Below are 20,393 nucleotides of genomic sequence, written 5' to 3'. Positions count from 1 at the left end.
CCGTTTCACAAGTTTTTACTGCACTTGTCTTAAATAAGCATTTAAGACAAATGCTTATTTTTAATTCTTACATTCTCTATTGAACAAACATGCCTCCAACTTGCCTCTGGTTGACGCCTCTCATGATGCTGGTAGGTGACCAGAGCGGCAGCTGTGCGGTAAGGACGACACTCAAAAGAAATTGGTTTGGTTTTTGTATATCAGGGTGAGCTGATGTGTCTGTCTGACTGAGGGTATACAATTGGTCACAGGCCACGCGACGAATCTGGAACAGGGAAGAAGCACACGTCAGATCACAAAACCTAATACCACTGTCTTAGAAGACTCTTAAAACACCCAAGTTACTATCGTAATTTGTCCAAGCTAGCTGAGACAGACAAGCATGTAAGGAACAGAAGTGACCATGCAGGCTCTTTCTCGAGTGGGCACTAGGACAGCACAAAGTGGTTGTCATCCTCCAATTGCTCACTTGAGGCAGGAAAAAATATCATCAATCCATTGCTGCTTTTGAGGCAAATCTTAGTTTCAGTTTTAAACTGGCACATCTGTATAAACTATGATAAAAAATGCTTGCAGTTAATTTAATTCCCAGAAGTCCGGTCCTCTAAAGAACACAGCTTTCTCATCCTAGGAACTTGCTTGCTTGAAAGTCAGTGGCATATCCTAAGTAACTTCATCTGTAGCAAATGTTTTTTCAGCTGCCACTGGCATGAGCACTTTGTCCATGCTACAGGGCAGAGCATGCAAGAGAACTGCTCTGAATATAAATGCAAGCACCTTACCTCTGCACTTGGCGAGCCAAGTAGTATGTCTATGATAAAGTCAGCAACACATGGGAGGTTGTAAAAAGATCCTAAGAAAAACACAATGTGGATTGTCACAATTTGTTTCGTAAGAAAGCACTATAGTACTTAATACTCCTAGTATTAAAATATCATTGGGAAAATCTAATAGAATCATTAGCATTATATGGCGTTACAGTAAAATGTGGGTGCCAGATATAAGCAGAGGTTGAGATAAAGTGAAAACAGAGTTGGATGGTAACAAATTGGGACTGGGTCTTTGTGGCACAATTGTATGTAGGGTCAGGAAACAACAGAAAAGCTTCATCCACTTCTCTCAAACCTACCTAGGTGCTGACTGCGGAGCTGTAGGCATGTAACTAAGAGAGACAAGGCCTCTCCTGCAATCAGTGCATCTTTGGTGGATACAGAATGCTGCCTCACACAGATCCCAGCATGCAGAGCTGTTGGTTCTCCTTCACTCCCTGAACTGCAATTGCTTCCTGCAATATGTTAACAAGTGACAAAAGATTAAAAGAAGTGTAGATCTCTCAAGTTAGGAATGAATAGCTACAGTTGTGATAAAGTCTTATGAGCAACACAGAGCTGATGTCATTGCCCAATCTCAGCTGTTTCAATTCTGTTAAGTCAGTGGTGTACCTGAGCTGCTAAGACGGTTACGAATGCCAACAGGGAACAGCGTGTTGCTTTCTTTGATCGGCTGACTGCTTCCCACCAGGTCAAGCCGCCCTGCAGCCGCCGCCCATGAGAGTCGCATAAAACAAGCAACTGTGGAAGTGAAGTCATTTGCTTCCATTGTCTGGGGGAAAAAAAAAAGAATTATTGTTCAAGATACCAATGTGTTAGGCCAGAAAAGCACTTACACGTGACACCAAATCCAAGGAACATAGTTGGAAACAGGAGAAAAACTCTGGTTTTCTGGCAGTGTGGCATTTTTTTAAAAAGGTACTAAAATTCTGCAGAGCGGATGTTTGAGCTCTGCCTTTAGCAGGGCTACTGGTGCCACATTAGACCTACTTACTTGGATTGCAACCCGTGCAGCAGGAATGATCTCCTCCACTCTGATAGAGGACCTGTCCGACACAGATAGCTGGCGATAAGAGGACTTCTCTGGGGTTCCACACATTGACATCTGCCTGGTAGTCTGCCGGCTCACATTACGGAATGGGCGTGACGATAGTGTTTCTACTCCATGTTTAACAATATCGTCATCAAGAAAGGTAGGCATGGTTTGCCCAACAAGCAAAAACCTAAACGTAAAAAGAATTGTGCTGTTTTGAACAGTGAAGGCACTATGTACCTTAGGAAGATCAAACACTGAGCAGATTAGGGTCATGCCTTTGAAAAATCAATCACATACCTTGCCAGCTGCAGACAGATTGAATAAACTCCCTGTCTTGTTTCATAATCCACTTCTGATGGGATGGAGTCTCTCTGCATAACATTCACCACCAAACTGGAAAATAAATTTAGAGATTTTTAATTCAAAATTATTATTTTTAAAACAAGACACATATAATGCATGTAGAAGTCTGCTGGTTGAAAATATTTCCCTGTATTGATGAGGATTAATATAATGTGTTAATCACTTAAAAAAGAGCAGCCTCACTAACACCATCACTAAATCCGGGGGTCAGTTGACAGGCTCCACCAAATTCTGACTGTATCAGCTGGTGAAAGGGGGAAAGCAAGGGCTCTGTTGTAAATTAACTTCTTTCTGCACTCCACAATGTTCTGGACACCGATCCAATGACCGTGCCATCAGAATAATGGCAGCACCTGTCACTTCCTTCCTTTCTGTGGTCCAAAGGCATACTCTTCTGTTGGCGTGTTATGGCTCAGTTGGTTAGAGCATGGTGCTGATAATGCTGAGGTTGCAGGTTCGATCCCTGTATGGAACAGCTGCATTGCAGGGGTTTGGACTAGATGATCCTCAGGGTCCCTTCCAACTCTACCGTTCTATGATTCTAAGCACACACCACTGGAAACTAGAAATATAAGCAGCTCTCATTTGCCGGTCAAGTGCAAATATGCTAAGAGATGAGATGTAATACCTACAACCTCCAGCTTATTTTTAAAAATTCTAATCAACTATTTAAATTCATTATTACTTTATTAGTCAATGCCATCTCAGTGCCTCAAACTATCTACTCCCATCCAAAGTTAAGTGCAAATTCAATGGTCAATGGCATAGTACTATCTATTATCCAGAACTCTTTGACAAAACATTTTCTGCAAACACCTTAACAGATTTTGGGAGGACAGCACCAACCACTGAAAGCAGTATTGAAAAAGCAAGGATATCCAGGTTGCACTGCAGTTTTGGCACCTCTTTGTGTAGGATGTGCGAAGAAAGGCTTATGGAAGTGGAAAACAGGAAGAAACCCTTGCTGCAATTTATTCAACATCATACACACAAACAAGGCAAACTACCTAGTGTAATTTATGCTGTCCCCACAGTATTTGGAATAGCTGCTCGAATACTACTATTGAGAGCACCATTTACAGTACTTATACTAGTATTAAATGTATACTTTTACTAGTATTAAATGTATACTGAGTTGAGAATGCTTAAAGGCTAGTTCTCGCACAGCTGGAAGGTTCCACTTCAGAGTATTTCTTTCAACTAACCTCAAGCCACCTGCTCTGAGAAAATTTTCGCAGAAAGATTTGGCACAATTTCTTGCCATTTCATCATCCGCTGTAGGCATTAGCTTGGAACTCAGGACCTGAAAAATATTCAGACTTGGTAAGTGGCAGAGTTTCAATGGAGCAATACACTAAGCCCCTCTCTCACCCACAGGCAAAGTATGCTCAGCTGGGCAAGAGTTCATATTACACTCTAACACTGCTACTCAGAATTAACTCACCATCCTATGGCACTTGGTCATCTGAATTCAATGAGACCTTTCAATAATGTTAATTAATTCTTTTACCAACACCTGTCATATAATTAAGAACATTAACACAGTCAGAGGTCCTTGAATACTAACAAAGCTTTCACGAAGTGTGTTTCAAGGCCCATGACAATTCCTGTCATTTCAAGAGAGAAGGTATGGTATATTTAGATAGTATGTAAAAAGAATGGAAGATAAGGAACCACAAGGTGGTGAGGGAGTGCCATGCGACCTGGTAAACAGATGTTTAGATGGTTGCAAGAGAGCAGGATCACTACTATGGAAACCATGCAAAAATAACCCAACTGTGGACAACTGGAAACACAGTGTCACTACAGCAGAGTTTCATCTTAAGAGAATTCAATGACTCCTTTTTGTTTGCTAGCACTGTGTGTATTCTGCATGTTGGCATGCGGCTGCAGGTGTTTTGTGTATTTTTGTTAGTCTGGGCTGCTTTTTATTACCATATTTTTCGCTCTATAGGACGCACTTTTCCCCCTCCAAAAATTAAGGGGAAATGTAAGTGCGCCCTATGGAGCGAATGCAGGCTCCTTGGCTTTAGCGACAGCAACGCGAAGCCTCCGATGTGCAGACCTCTAAAACAAGGTGTGTCCTATGGTCGGGTGCGTCCTATAGAGCGAAAAATACGGTACTTGCCTTTTCCCCTTTTGGGGGATGGAGGGTTTTGCATGTTTCTTTTGCCAGCTTTGTTTTGTGTGTGTTGGCATCACCCCATTTTTCTTCTGTGAATTGATATATTGTGGCATCCTTTATATTTTTTTAGTTTTCCAGATGTGCCTCAGGACTCAAAATATTTGAGGACCCAAGCACTAAACTATAGTTTGGCATTAAATGGATGAGCCTCAACAAACCATTGGGTTCACAGACTGCCTTTTCTCTCTCCTCCTCAGAGTTTGTTGATACTTGCCTAAGTCACATTTTAGTATTATGGTGTAAACCAGGTCGCTGACTGGCGGCTAGATTTCATACAGAAAACTTTCCCAACTCTACCTGGAGATGCCAGGAACTGAACACGGGGTCTTCTACATGCAAAACAAAAGAATTGATATTTGACCCTACCCCACACTTCCATGCCAATTTACTCTTACCTCAAGATTGTAAAGTACTCTAAAAGTAGACATTCCTGGGGCAAAAGACCTGAAAAGACTTTCAAGTATTGAAGTAGCACTAGGCTGGTGTTGATGCTTTGTAGACAAAGAAGGTGACTTTGAAGACTGGGAGTTTGATTCAGAGAGTAATGTTTTCTGAGAAAAGAATAAGCATAGAATAATACAAATAAGAAGGCAGTTCTGATATAACATGGTTATATAGCCATGACAGCTAGTCTTTGGAGTCCTGAACTTCCTAAAAGTAATAAAATCTCTTGCAAGCACCTTTTGCTATACTCTATACCAGGGACAGAGGACTCATGGCCCTCTCAATATCGCTGGATTAAAAGTCCATCCCTGACTACTGGTGCAGCCGACTCAGGCTGATGGAAATTTGACGTTTGGAGTGCCACAGATTCCCCATCCCTATTCAATACCATAAAGAACTATAAAATACAATCTGTAGATTTTTACAAAGTTTATGCCACACCCTTCTTTTTCGATGCACCCCAGTGTAAATACCATTTCTCTTTAATTAGTATTCTTTGTAATTTGCATTATTATTTTTAATAGCTGGCATCCATCTGTCTTGGGAGACAATGGAGGAGTGTGCCTTTGGGGGTGAAGTAAAACTGTTGGAAGGTTGCAGCGCGAGAGATATGGGAGAGACATGTTTTGTGAATGCCAGATTAATTTTAACGTAGTTTGCTAACTTCTATGAAACATGTTTAGGACCCAATGACTATTTGCTACTATCCTATATAGGTAGCTAGGCCAGCCATCCTTAAGGGTGAATGTTAAATGGGCCTGCGGCTTAGGAACTTTTCGAGTAATAGATTCTGTGCCAACTTTACAGATGAAGCTAGCAGGCTAATACACGGCTGTGCTAACATGGCATTTTCCCTGCCCCAGTGGCGATAAGCACATTAGCCATGCTATCTGAATCCCTAGAAGGAAAGTAATGTGTGCTAAGCAAAGGAATTCCCCCCCCCCCGCCAAAGCAACACATCATTAATAATAAGAGAAATAAAATTAATTTAGCCAGTGATGGTTCAATTCTTGCTCCACAATGGCTAGCATTTCCCCGGCATTTTATAATGCCTAAAATTTAACGCCCAATTTCTTTCTCCATTCCTTTCAATCCCAAGCTCAATCAGTAAAACTAGACTATGATTGTGTAGTTAACAAAAAAAATATATACCTTTCGTCCAAGAGAATCTAGCTGATCCAGAGCTTCCTGAATAGCTGGGTCAGTAGGAATCAGCAAAAGAAGCCTCCGTACTCTCAAAGTAATCCTAAAGAATACAAGAGACATATAACGTACTCAATTTCTGCTGGGCTGGACACTATGCTTGCTTGTAAATGCTTCCAAAATTTCTTTATTTTTGCAGCCACAGTATTTCTACAGTGTCTTCAATAACACTACTTACCTTGGCTCTTCTAGGTTCGCAAGCTGGTACAGCATGTCAAACACATTACACACAAGAGCCATTACCACTCCAGGGAGGGATTTTTCCTGAGGATTAAGAACACACAATTAACTTCCCTATTTCTTAAGCAATTTGTTAGGGTTCTCAATTTTTAAAAATTGAGTGATATAAATTTAAAACCTGGCCTAGGGATGTCAGCTACTTGCCAACACAAGGCACTGAATCCTGTATCCTTCTTCTCCCCCCTACACACACACACACACACACACACACACACACACAACACTGCAGTGTTGATCTGAAATTCTGCCAAAGAAACCACAGCTTCACATTTCCAATACTTTTAACTTTTATGTACAGAGTGAACCAAAACATTAGACCTTGGAATTCTAAACTGTGTCATCAAATATAATGAACAGCAGCAGGGAGGATGCTTTCTACTTTTTCCATTTCTGCTTACAGTTAGAACTACTTTAAACAATTCAGATGCATTCATTTCTGAAATGATCACTGAAATCCTGCGTTCATCAAAATCAGATGAGAAAGCTGTGCTAGCAGTTCCTGCTGGATTTATCAAGCATCTCAATTCAACTGGGAAAAAGTGCAGGATCAGTGTAAGTAACTGCGTGTAGCACTAGCTTACTTCAGTCTTTCCAACTGAATTTCAAATTCTGACAAACTAATTTTATAAAGATTTGAATCATGAATGACCAATGCAGAGTACAGAGAAATGGAAGATACTGGAAAGCATTTTTTTAAAGTGCAATGAAACCAACTTAATTAATGAAAAAGTGTCTTTGTGTGTGTGAAATCTATATTTACCCCCCCCCCCCCAATGTTGTACCTGTTCCATTGCATACGATGAACTGAAGACATTACTACTGTTGCTGGAGCTAGTGGAGGAATCAGCAGAGCTTGCTGATGGGGTTCCACTTCCTGATGTCTTTACTGTAAGTGCTTGTTCTTCAGAAAAGCCCAACTGGTGAAGTAGCCTTTGATCTTTATTCACTGTTAGCTGAAATACAATATCTTTTCTTAGCTTCTGCAAACCGTACACATCTAGAATATTGATAAAATCATCCTAACATACCAAGCTGTCATTTGCAAATATCTGTATGTTTTCCACAGGAGCATTCAACAGCTTTGCTATCTTCCATCTGACGCTCCCTATGATCTCATTGCTATGAGCCTGCAAAAATGAAGTGGAAGTTAGTTCATTCATGTTCTCAGTTCTAGGAAGTATTATCAGATAGAAACCAGTGACCCATAAGGGACAAGCGCATGAAACTTTTCCACATTATCCTGCAATCCCCATTTACTCAGCATACCCTTGACATTATATATAACACACTCAAAACATATTATTTAGCACATCCCAATGCTATTATATTCTTTGTATCATGGGTAGCCAAACTAAGGCCCGGGGCCTGGATTCGGCCCAACCACCTTCTAAATCCAGCCAGCGGATGGTCCGGGAATCAGAGTGTTTTTACATGAGTAGAATGTGTCCTTTTATTTAAAATGCATCTCTGGGTTATTTGTGGGGCATAGGATTTCGTTCATTTTTTTTCTTCAAAAAATGAAGTCCGGCTCCCCACAAGGTCTGAGGGACAGTGGACCGGTCCCCTGCTGAAAAAGTTTGCTGACCCCTGCTTTGCATCAGCACCCAACTCCCTTTTTGCTGAGAATTTTCACACCTTAAATTTGAGTATTTTAAAATGCAATAAAATTGCAAGAGCATACCTCTACTGTAAAGGTATCTTTGGTAGATTCATACATAACATTAAGTGTTAAAAGATGTCCATGAAAGGAGGCACCGTGAGGTAGAATAGTACGTGGAACGGAGTAAAGGTCCTATGGAAAGAAAGTGGTAAAAGTGACCTTTGACACAAATGATCAAGGAACAAACTGGCGTAAGCTGATCAACTGAACATTTTTATCTGTGTTTTAGCTGTCACAATGATCCATCTATTATATGGCAAAGCCTTCCCCAACCTGGTGTGCTCCAGATATTTTGGACATCATCATCGCTGCCCATGCTGGCTGGGACTCAGTGGCAGAACATCTGCTTTGTGTGCAGAAGGTCTCTGGATTATTTCCCAGAAGCTCCAGCTGGGGCTGGGAATGCTCCTGCTATGAAATCATGAAGAGCCACTGCCTGTCAGTGTGGAGGCCATGCAGCTCCAAGTCCATGCCTTTGCCACTGCACTGTTCATGGGTCTTGTCCCTCAGCGAGTCAGCTTGGTACCGCATGGCCTGTGGGTGGAGAGGGTTGCGGTGGTCCAGAATGGAGATCTTCTCTCCAGCCTGCTCCTAGGTCATTCAAAGGAGACCCAATTTCGGGTAAAGCTCAGTGTTCTCATTCACTTGGGTAGTAAGCAGGGCCATGATCAAGGAGCAGGATCCGATCACTGCATGCTACTGTTGTTGCAGTGGGCTGTTAAGGGGTTGTAGTAGTAGTAGTAGTTATTATTAGGACTTCTTAGTCACCTTCCAAGGTATAAATTTCTTCCCAAAGCTTGAGAGACTGGGGCTCCAGGACCAGTTCACTAGATCACTTGTCCTGCCACAGTTCAGCCAAATACAAAAGTAGCCACCACTAATAAAACTGTAGCCTTTTCAATCCAGTTCTGCGTTGGTTCTCATCCTCCTCACTCTCTGATGCGGCCCAAAGTTAATAGAAACTTGCTTGCTTAGACAATGAGTCTACAGTGGGATGTGTGTGTTATTGGGTTGTTGTTTTTATTTTGATTATGTATTTTGTGGTTTTATATTTTGATTTTATTTTGTAAACCACCTTGAGATCTTTGGGTCTCAAGGCAAATCTTTAAAAATGTAGTATAAACACCGACAACTGGGAAACACTGGCCTGCGAGCGCTCCAGTTGGAGAACAGCATTTACCAAAGGTGTCATGGACTTTGAAGACACCCAAACTCAGGATGCAAGGGAGAAACTTGCTAAGAGGAAGGCACGCTTGGCAAATCCACACTATGATCAACTCCCACCTGGGAACCAATGTCTCCACTGTGGAAGGATGTGTGGGTCCAGAATTGGCCTCCACAGTCACTCACAGACTCATTGTTAAAACCATGTTTATGGAAGACAATCTTACTTGGGTACGAGTGATCGCCAAAAGAAGAAGAAGAAGATAGAGCGGTATATAAATTAAATAAGTAAGAACAATAACAATAACAATAGGAGAACTTGAAGCCTAAACTTAGCATTGCACCTACTGGGCTACTCAAACTAAAGGGAAATGGGTACCAAAATGACAAAGACTTTTTTTTTTACCTCTATAGTGATGACGTAGCGTTCTGCCAACAGCAGCAGTCTCTCAATTATTACAAGCTTCGTTGACCTAGAGATTGCAATCAAAATAAATGGGAGACAGTTGGGTGAGACCTCAGTTGAGCTCCTTCAAAATACCTACCAGCCTGACAAAAGCCACCAACACTATGGCCTGTGGCCGCTATCTGATAGGTGCCCCAAACAAATTTCTCACTATCAAGGAGTATGCAGAAGCTGGAACTAAGTTTCAAGGTGGCAACAGTCAAGGAGTTAGATTTATTCACTCCTCCCCACCATCACCTCAGTAACATTTGATTTAAAAAAGAGGAAGTGTGATGTGATGTCTTCACACTATTTTGCTGTACCTGCTCCACATTACACAATGAAGTGAAGCAGAGCCAGAGAAATTCCTGAACTGGGTCATATCATATTATGCATTCCAAGTAACCACAGATTAGTGATGAAGTACCGGTGGCGGTGGCAGCAAGGAGAAAAAAAATCATCCTTAACACATACTTCCAACCCTAGTTTTGCCTAGCGAGAGAAAAGAATGGAGGAGTATAAGTAGTAAACTCAGTCCAGTTTTTCCTAAACTTTTGTTATTTGGGGCTCACATAATTCAAGATAAACCTGGCAACACACTTTATTATTTCACCTGAAAAAGGCTTAAAAAGTGAGGTACAACATACTTTTTAAAGAAATGTTAGCAGGGAAGAAGGTGTGAGAGAAAAGCCAATAGCAAGACAGCGCTGCAGATTATTGCAGTTTTTGATGCTATTTTATACCTCCAATTTGCCCTCCTTCCCCTCAGGGCCAGGGGGAATGTGGTCAGTGCTTTAGGGAAATAGCACCAGCTTCTGCACTTGGCTGTATTCCTGGGCCAATTCATCTTTCCATTTATTTAATTAATGTATCGATATCTCACACCTTTCCATGGTAACAGTAAACTCAAGGAAGCTTACAAATAAAAATACAGATGAGACTAAACAGCAGTAGAAAAAGGATCACAGAAGCCATATCAGCAACAGAAAACATTTAGATTTAAGATTTTTACAGTGCTGTTGCTGGTAAACTGCAGCCTCACTGTAGACTTCTCCTACTTGCATAAATGACTACTATGCTGTTGTACATTCCCTGAGAAATACTACTAGTACCAACTTTGATCTTCTTTAAGCAGCTGTCCAAATCAATTTAATGGAGGTGCACATTATTTGTTCCACGATTACTACACTTGCTTAATACAGGAACAACACTTCTTTTTTGGAACTGGAACAGAGCACCACTTGATTTTCCAAAAGGTGAACTTAGGGTATATTATATTGTGCTGTGTTGTATTATTTTCCTTCTCATCACAGGCCAGCATAAGTTGAGCAAACCTTAAAAAAGTGTTTACTCAACACTTCTTTTTGTAACCAGAGACTTGCACCACCCTTCTGGCAACTACCTTCTGCAGTGAATCCTTTGCAAGGTATTTAAAAAAAACAACAACCAACAACCAAAAACAACCAAACAAACAAACCCCAGAAACATTCATTTGTGGGGACAAATACATTGAATAAACCTATCCTTTGTAAAGTGTTTATGTATGATGAAGCTGTGGGTGCCAGTTCTAATTTCGGTAGTTTCTTTGGCCCATACCCATTTCACACACAGACAAGAATACCTGGTTCAGATGTAACATTCTAAAGTTTAGTGGATCAGGAATGTGAGATATGAGACTCCTCATTACTGAGCTTTCTTTTAACACAAGCAAGTTGGGCAAACTGTGGTTACAGCTAACCACATTAGCATGGTTTAAAGAGGATTTCATACCATGGTTTTGCACACCTTAGCAAGGCATGGTTACAGAAAACTTGAAACTGAAGGAAGGTGTGAGCCTTCAGCACATTCCCAGTCCTCTAAATCACGGTTATCTAGAACAAACCAACATAGATCATATTTATCTACTCCTAAACCAAAACCTTACCTGTACGGAGACTGTACCGATGTTGCCACAGTAGGCATGGCAGTTGCTGTTAGCATTTTGGTAGCTCTTGTGACAGCATGTGTCAGCGTTGGACCACCAAGTGCTGAACTGGCTGCCTAGAATGAAAGAAACATCATGCTATTTCTGGATTACAAGGAAGGCCACGTAATGGTGCGGCAACTTCTTCAGCACTGAGAACCTAAACTTTGCCTTTTATCTGCAAAGTAATTTGCTAGTGCCAAGGCATAACAGGCAGACATCTCTACAAACCTTCATTTTAATGATATTCAAGAAACGAGCACTGGCTACTCCCTGTGAATACTCTATCTAGTTAAGATGTTTGAGGGTTACACCCAAAGCAAGTAAACAGGTAAAAGATCTCTGACTCTAGGCTCCTGGCTCCAGTTCCAACCATGGCAAGAGAGAGATGGTAAATACAATTCCAAAAAAAGAATAACTCTACTTGGGTCAAAGGTGGGAGACGGTTCAGTGTCCCAGGCAAAGACAGGAAAAGAACTGGAGTTGTCTAGGGTCATAAGTCTACCATGCAGTTCCCTGCTGCCTCAGATAATTAGTGGATATAACCCAACATGGTGGCTGCTCCATTACTCCAGTTGAGAAAGGGCTTTCTGTACAGTACAAGGTGGAATGCTGGAAATTATTTTACAATTATATAAGAGAGAAAAAAATAGAACAGGACATTTTTTTAAAAAAAGATTGACACTTACTTCTAATCTTGTATAACAATCTGCAATGAATTTCTTATGGAGTGACACTGAATCCTGAAAAGAATGAAAAGTGTTAAACTATATTAAAAACATTAATTCACACACATGCAGAGAGAGCCAGAGTACATACAGAGAACTGCTACTATACACATATTACTGAATTTAAGCATGAGCACGGGTAGGAGAAAGAGTGTTGGTAATACAAAAAGGTACACGGTCCATGTCTCTATTCAGACAACCAAAACCATGGCTTGCCATTATGAATGAACAGCAGTAAGCGCGCGCGCACACGCGCGCGCGCGCACACACACACACACACATGCACAATCTCTTCCCCTTCCCTCTTCCTTCCTGTGCAAAGAAGCATGCAGATGCAGAGAAAGAAGTTCAACTTCAAATCAGTGACAATTTAACTTCAATCAGTGACAATTTAACTTCAAATCAGTGACAAGCTAATAGTTTGTAGTTCCATACAAATGCAGCAAACTATCAATTGTCAACAAGTGGAAGCTACTAATCTCTTTTCCCTGTGCACGCAAAGGAAGAGGTGGGATTGCACATTTCAGGGGTAATACTGAGGCATTCAACATTTGTTTACAACAACATGCAAGGTGCAAGAGTGAGGACAGGGACACAACCTCTGACTCTCCAGCCTTGTCACCCTCCTTGAGCTGGAGGAATAACTTCTTCTGCAGCAGAGAACCTGCTCTACTCATTTTGGCAATCTGTGAGATTTAGAATCCTTGAAAATCACATGAGGAACCCACATAAATAGAGCAGGCTCTCCACTGCAGAAGCAGCTATCCCTCCAAGTCATGGAGACAGCAATGAGGATGGGGTGCCCACAAGGAGCTACCAGGGTAGTCTTCGCTGCCTACTCTCACGTGTTCTTTTAACACAGATACCGAACGCTGGATTAGGATCGTCTGAAGGCAGCCTACATCTCATCTTCTGGGACAAGTACAGCCACCAAAACAATTCAGAGTTGTTACCTTCTTCAGTCTTGGATTTAGATTGATGTAACTATAGTTTATTATTAGCTGAATAGCTTCATTTGCTATTTCTTCATCAGGTGACTCCATTGCAATCTTCCAAATAAAATCCATTCCTATTAATTCCAGTTTTTCTACATGCTAGACAAAATAAAAGAGAGAGAGACTGAGATTGTTAGCACCCAGATCAGAGTACACTATTGAAATATTTCACATGTTGCAGAGCTTTATCCTATCACAAACTGAAGATACTATTATTAATAACAAGTAATAGTAATATGAGTACAAATAAGGACTCCTCTAATTATGTTGGTTAATCCTAGAAAAATCCCCTCCCTCCCAAGCACGTAAAAGCAAAGAATTTAACTGTGCTCATGGATTGTTTCATATGAGTAAGTTAAAGAAAAGTGATCTGAGCCCTAAAGCTAATCTTGACTTAGGACAAATTAATGTAGGGTTGTCATATTTCAAAAAGTAAAAACCAGGGCACCCCAAAATTGTTGAGATTATTTAAAGGAACCCCCAAAATTGTTGAGCTTTTGTTAGGGGGAAAAACACGATTTTTTAAAATTGACTTGCCTAAGATCCAGGACAAAGTGCTGTCTTTCAGAAATTCCCCTGGATGTCAATTCCGCCTTTGAAATCCCAGTAATATCAGGGAAAATCCGTAACTACAGCTTTGAAGAGCCACATTCTAACTGCCACTTCCCAATGGTCACTATTTTATAGCGCACACTATTTTCCAAATAAACTTGCCAGCTGTGACCTATGAACTGCACTGGAACAAGTTTATAGAAAGCTGCTTACCAGCTGAGTTCCTTGACGTTTCAATCGATGATCACAGAGGTTCACATTTTCAAAAAAGGTCTTAAACAAACCAAAACCTGTTTTTAAAAATTAACATTTTAAAGGAATTCTGCTATTTTCATTTAAACAAACACAGAAACATTACTCATGCAAAATAAAAGCTTTAAAGTCTGACTTCATTAGTCTCTGAAGCTGTTTGCAATCTTTAGCCGTTATCAAGCCCCCCAAATTTTATTCTAAGATATCTGACTATTATACAGAAGGCTGATAAAACAAAAATACTTACATACCATTCATAGTGATTTCATAAGACTCCAATTTAAGAATTTTTTCTTTAAAAAGCTGCTGCTGCACATCACTCTCGAGATCATGCTGCCCCTTTGTAAACCATTCAAAGCACATCTGAAAAGAGTTTACACTATGGTTCACATTCTGTTTTTAAATGATATATTTTACACTGCTCTAAAATATCCGACATACTATGGTTTACTCCACGCACCAAAATTTGTTTGAGGATTGCTAACAATTTAAGAAAACTCTAGTATCCGTATGACTGAGAATTAAAAGCAATTTTTGTCTACTCCTGATAGCCCCTCAAACATTCATAACAGCACCTTATTTTTTTACAGATTTGTGAAACGATTTGGTTTTCCTAGTGTGTTTTGATTTTAGCCCCAGATCATCTTTAGGATACATTGTTTCCAAGTAAATTAGTGCTACATTTATTCCAAGGACAGCGTCTCACCTCTCGATCTAGTTCACAAACATCTTGGCCTGTCACAAGGCATTCCCAGATTTCCCGAGCACGATTCCATCCTAAGTAAAGCGTAGCCTCTTGGAGAAAAAATGCCAGAAATTTGAGATGTGCCTCCAAGTACTGAAAAGGAAGCAAACACGAACTGCAATTAACATTTCCGAAAAGACCTTTAGGAAACGTTTTGCAAATTTAAGGTTTGAGGGATTGAAGCTCACTACCTCAGTAAAGAGAGAAGTTGCTTCTATACAGGGCTACCCCCAAATGATCTGGTTTGAACGCCACAAGTTTGCTTACCTCCCGGTACGTGTATCGGCAATCCACTAAGGTTGCTCCTGACAGGCCCCCAGGACCTGCCACGGATGCGGCCAATCGGTGGCATGCTATTAAGCTGCTTGTCACCAGCTTCACTATTTCAAAGTTTTTCTTCAGATCCTGAATAATGCTCTTGGCAGAAGTATTGGAAAAGATGTGTTAAGCAGAGCATTACAACATGCGCAATTAAGACTTTCAAGGCTCGAATACAAGTTTCCCTCGCTGCACCCCCCCCCCCCCGGCCATCTAGTCTCATAATTTCTATCCTCATTCACCAGAGTTTCCAGTCATGACACTAGTCGTGCAGAAGGAAGTACTAAGCACTTCAAATACATACTTCAGTTAGCACAGCACAAAATTGTGCGCTTTCGTTTCCAAAGCCAAATCTGAACTTACTATGAATACTTAGCATTAAGAATGACACTAATACGGCATGGCCTTGTGACAGCGATTGCTTTGTTCAAAGAGGAAGTCTAAGTCTGATTTCTATGTAGCAGACCCAGGGTTTGATAGCTGTTTTTCACATCAGTTCCCTACACCACAGGTGCCATGTTAAAGGGAGAAAGTTAGGAAGAGGGGGGCTAAATACAAAGAAAATTTTGGATTCAAGGATGAGGCTTTAGGCCCACAGTGTCAGCCAATACGTTTCCTCTACTTAGTAGAATTTAATCAAGAATTACACAAGTAAAGTTTAATAAGGTTAAAAGGATAAAACACAGGGTAACCTTACAAAAATAAAGTATTGATGCAGAGCTGAAAAACCCTAATTAAATCATAATTATCTGGATCAACAAAATAAGTAAGGCTAGAGTCTGATACAAGCTTTCTAAAGGATGACTCTTTTAAAAAATGTTAGGAGGAGAGGGGGGATACAAAGATAAAATGGGAAATAATGGAAGATCCTGCTGATGGAAGGCAGGGTCTGAGGAAGAGCGGATCAATATAAGACAGCCTTTATTGCGGGGGGGGGGGGGGGAGAAAAAGAGTCAGAAGAACATCTTTAATCAGAACTAATATATCTGACCACGCCAGAGTTTACAACATGGTATGTGAACTTGTGAGTTACACCAGACCAAATATTTGGACACAATCTGAATAGTGGGAAATAGCTACCGTATTTTTCGCCCCATAGGACGTACTTTCCCCCCTCCAAAAATAAAGGGGAAATGTGTGTGCATCCTATGGGGCGAATGCAGGGTTTCACTGAAGCCTGGAGAGTGAGAGGGGTCGGTGTGTACCGATGCCTCTAGCTCTCCAGGCTTCAGGAAGCTATCCGCAAGCCTTGCAAGCCCGGCGGGAGTTCCCGCGGGCTCACAAGGCTTGCGGGCAGCAGCCTGCAGCCCGAAGCACGGGGCGCCCTCCGGAGGGCGCCCCCTGCTTCGGGCAGGTGTGTGCAAGACTTGGGGCTGCAGCTGCGGCTGAGGGGGGGAATAAATTTTTTTTATTCATTCCCCCCCCCCAAAACGAGGTGCGTTCTATGGGCCGGTGCGCCCTATAGGACGAAAAATACGGTATTTCTGGGAGATCCTACTGCTGACAGCTCTTAAGACCACCCAAAGAAACACATTCCCCCCCTCTTTTACACATTCCCCCCTTCTTTAAAATCTAGCTTGAGAGAGTGAGTTGCATGCTGTATTGAGTACATAATAGTGTTTTCTCAATTAACAGAGCCTAAAATTACAACAATTTGTATGCTAGGGCCTGCAAAAAAAATTGAGGTTAAAAAGTGGTCCTCAAATTTGTAAAGGCTGGGAATCACTGATCTATACACTGAAATAACAAACAAACATTTTCAGGTCCCAAGTACCCAAACCCTCAGTATTCAATGTTGTCCCTGAACGCATCCCATTTTTTAGATTCATTCCCTCCTGATATTTCCCCCTCCTGATCATATCAATCCACACAAGACACAATTTTGTCTCAAAAATTATCTTACCTTATCTTGCTTTTGGTAGGTCTGCTTAATAAATGAGCGTGTGATTTCATGGAGCTGACGTAAAGCTGGTACCACCCACACAAACTGAGGATTATTATGTTGGGATGACTATTAGGAGAAGGTACAGTAATAGATATGCTTAGTAACAATGACTGCATAAACATTCCAAGTTTTATTCCCCATTCTAGATTACTTTTGTAGTCTGTACTATAGCTTTCCTTCAATTTCACAAAATCCAATATTTAGTTCTCTATGTAATATATATAGATTACATTGTGAAGGACACGTGGATCTATTTGCAAATTTCATTCTTGCAGCTTCCCCACAGCAAACAGTCACTCCTTTTGGCAGAAACAAAGGCAAGATACTGGCTATGACTCTCACAAGAAGCAAACTGATACACACACTCTCCCTTTTCAAGGCGTCCTGTGAAACTTGAGAACTAATGAATGTGCAAGCTTCAAGTTCTGCAACATTTCTAATCAAATAAAGTTATATCTAGATGATTTGGGGGTGGGGTGCGCGGAATATACATTCTGAGAGATAGGGCAAACTAACCCTCTTGATGTCTTCTATGCATTTGATTATGTAGCTTCTTTTTATTGCCTCCTTCACTGCATATGCATCACTAAGGATTGTCAAATGCTCCTCCAAGGCTTGTTGAATCAAACTGCTGGGCAATGTTGGAAGATGAGCCAACTCCCAGAGAACCTCAAGAACCTACAAGGATATACACACACAGATAAATATCAACATTCATTACTGAAGTTAGCCTCCATGTTAATTCTTAAAAGTGGAATTTATTACTCATGCCTTTCCAGTAGTTGTCTCTACACGTGCTTCCCGACCAATACGTCCTATCAAGCTTAGCAGCTTCTGTCTCACTCTATCACTCTCAGATTCCCAACTCTACAAAAGGGGAGGGAAGGGGGGGGGGATGAGTAAAGACAAAACAAGAAACAAAAAACAATTTGAGTTTCAACTGGGCCAAGCTTTGGTTATCCATATTATGATCTTTAGATCCAAACAGACTTCAAAATATATATTTCAGTTTCTTGCTGTAGTTGCCTCACCTTCTGAATAAGGACAAAGAGATGATTGAGCTGGTCTGAGCTGAACTTGACAGCAGCTGCTGCAATAATGGTGTGGATGTTCTCTATTACAGTTGACGGCTGTCCTGACTTTAAAGAGGAGAGGAAAACAGCAGTAAGGAGACAGCTATGAAAAAAGGTGAACTTGAAAAAATGATCATAGATGTATATTAAACAGAAAAGCTGGAATCTTAGGCATTCTCACCCTGGAGTAAATCCCACTGAAAACATAGATGTTTCTGATTAAATATGCTTAGGTTCACACTGCGTATTATCAAGCAAGAATGAGGAAGTCTGTAGCCTCATCTTAGACACAGCAAGAAATACCACACTGACAACTTTGTGGTTTTACATTCAGGTTTTGGACACAACAAAGGAAGTATTTGTATTCTGTGAAAGGTTTTATACTAAGTGTAAAGGGCAGATACCGTTTGCAAGGTGTGTCATTGAGTAAACTGATTACTAATTCAGAAGTGCTTTCTGTTTCAGGCTCTGGGTATTCTGGAGGCTAATGGAACCAGTAGAAATGCAGGCATTGTGTAACTACTACTACATAATTAAATAAAGATGAATCATTCATCTCTAAGAAAAGATGGTGCTTTTGAGAACCTTGGAAGGTAAAATTTCAGAAATAAATGCTCAAGTCATGTCAAAAAGGACTCACAATCCTTCAGGAAGGCTGAATTGATTTGTTCGAAATCAAAAGAAGTTGCTGACATAGGTGCTAACTACCCTCATATGAATGCAGATTAGCACAGTATTTGAAATAAACATTCTAAAGGTAATGCAAATATGAAGATGGTATGGAATACTGAGCTGCTAATTTATCAACCAAACTCTTGGTGCTACATATTGCAACAAGAAATATACTTGTGAATGGGCAGTGTGCAAATGTTATTTGTTCTCATATACAACTGAAGTTAAAGGTAAAGGTAAAGGTACCCCTGCCCGTATGGGCCAGTCTTGCCAGACTCTAGGGTTGTGCGCTCATCTCACTCTATAGGCCGGGAGCCAGTGCTGTCCGCAGACACTTCCGGGTCACGTGGCCAGCGTGACATCGCTGCTCTGGCGAGCCAGCGCAGCACACGGAACACCGTTTACCTTCCCGCTAGTAAGCGGTCCCTATTTATCTACTTGCACCCGAAGGTGCTTTCGAACTGCTAGGTTGGCAGGCGCTGGGACCGAACGACAGGAGCGCACCCCGCCGCAGGGATTCGAACCGCCGACCTTTCGATCGGCAAGTCCTAGGTGCTGAGGCTTTAACCCACAGCGCCACCTGCGTCCCACAACTGAAGTTAACATACAGCCAAATCTAAAGAAATGAAGTCACCTTAAAATATTGTAGCAGTATTCTTAGTTATAAGTATCCTATGTAATGTTGAGAGACTGAAAACACACTGAACCACAGAAATCATCCATTTGGAATACTGGAAATTGTGTGCTTAAAAGCATTGGACTTTACAACTTTCTACGTCAACTCAACCTGCATCCCTGCTACGCTGTGGCAATGATTTGCAACTCCCCTTAGTCAGTCACAACCCACCCATGGAAAGGGATAGACTACAAAGACATTCTATAATGTGTGATATTCAGAGACACACAGAGCCTTAAGATCTCTTTTTTTAGAACATGCCACAGGTTTGTCAGCAGAATGACTGTGCTCAAAATAAATGAAGAAGTACGTCACATTGTTGCAACAATGCCAGAAATAAAGAGCTTTGTCACCATTTTACAGACTACTGCATATTTATAAGCTTAACGCTGTGTGGATATTCTAAAGACGACCATATCTAGTTATAAAGTAAATTGAAGTGGTGATCCTTGTGCTCATTACATTTCTGCACTCCAGAAATTTTCCAGCACAAATTTTCAGGCAGAATTTTTCCATTAAATTTATGAATGACCATAAACTGAGGTATAGAGCAGGCCATAGTTTCTTAACATATTCAGCGCACAGGAAGATTTGACATAGTTGCTTCATATAAAAGTACTAAAATTAAGCAGTGAGGAGGCAGGGTAGGGAGAGAACATGCAGCCTTCAACACTTATGTGAAATTTGAATGAACATCATTTCTGCAAAAAAGAAAAGTGACAGAAGTGCCCTTGAAGATAAATGAATTACTAGAGCTCTGTTTATCAAAGTGCAATAACTAAGTTAAGTAACCAAATAATGTAATGGTTTGTGGGAGGATGGATGGACTGAATAAAATGTACAGATATGCAAAGGTATGTGGGTGTCAAACAAATTTAGCAAAGCAATTAAAAAAACTAGCAGT

The 20,393-nt window shown here is 40.9% G+C and overlaps 1 protein-coding gene across 1 annotated transcript in view; it reads right to left on the bottom strand.

Annotated features, from left to right (window-relative positions):
- Positions 1-20,393, bottom strand: part of USP24 (ubiquitin specific peptidase 24) — a 73,118-nt gene that overhangs the window by 26,211 nt on the left and 26,514 nt on the right. The window contains exons 13-37 of the mRNA XM_028733354.2: positions 18,100-18,207; positions 17,840-17,935; positions 17,585-17,746; positions 17,027-17,134; positions 15,073-15,222; positions 14,767-14,898; positions 14,312-14,423; positions 14,022-14,098; positions 13,215-13,355; positions 12,223-12,276; positions 11,495-11,610; positions 9,532-9,598; positions 7,983-8,093; positions 7,330-7,428; positions 7,084-7,254; positions 6,240-6,325; positions 6,011-6,104; positions 4,810-4,965; positions 3,435-3,532; positions 2,164-2,259; positions 1,825-2,053; positions 1,443-1,602; positions 1,130-1,285; positions 783-853; positions 105-265 (exon numbers count right to left, since the gene is read on the bottom strand). Coding sequence (XP_028589187.2) covers positions 105-265; positions 783-853; positions 1,130-1,285; positions 1,443-1,602; positions 1,825-2,053; positions 2,164-2,259; positions 3,435-3,532; positions 4,810-4,965; positions 6,011-6,104; positions 6,240-6,325; positions 7,084-7,254; positions 7,330-7,428; positions 7,983-8,093; positions 9,532-9,598; positions 11,495-11,610; positions 12,223-12,276; positions 13,215-13,355; positions 14,022-14,098; positions 14,312-14,423; positions 14,767-14,898; positions 15,073-15,222; positions 17,027-17,134; positions 17,585-17,746; positions 17,840-17,935; positions 18,100-18,207 — 3,011 coding nt within the window. The remainder of the gene's footprint in view (positions 1-104; positions 266-782; positions 854-1,129; positions 1,286-1,442; positions 1,603-1,824; positions 2,054-2,163; positions 2,260-3,434; positions 3,533-4,809; positions 4,966-6,010; positions 6,105-6,239; positions 6,326-7,083; positions 7,255-7,329; positions 7,429-7,982; positions 8,094-9,531; positions 9,599-11,494; positions 11,611-12,222; positions 12,277-13,214; positions 13,356-14,021; positions 14,099-14,311; positions 14,424-14,766; positions 14,899-15,072; positions 15,223-17,026; positions 17,135-17,584; positions 17,747-17,839; positions 17,936-18,099; positions 18,208-20,393) is intronic.

Source organism: Podarcis muralis, chromosome 5 (assembly GCF_964188315.1).
Source record: "Podarcis muralis chromosome 5, rPodMur119.hap1.1, whole genome shotgun sequence".
NCBI lineage: Eukaryota > Metazoa > Chordata > Lepidosauria > Squamata > Lacertidae > Podarcis > Podarcis muralis.
The sequence above is the reverse complement of the archived record's forward strand: the minus strand, read 5'-3'. Positions and strand labels throughout refer to the sequence as shown.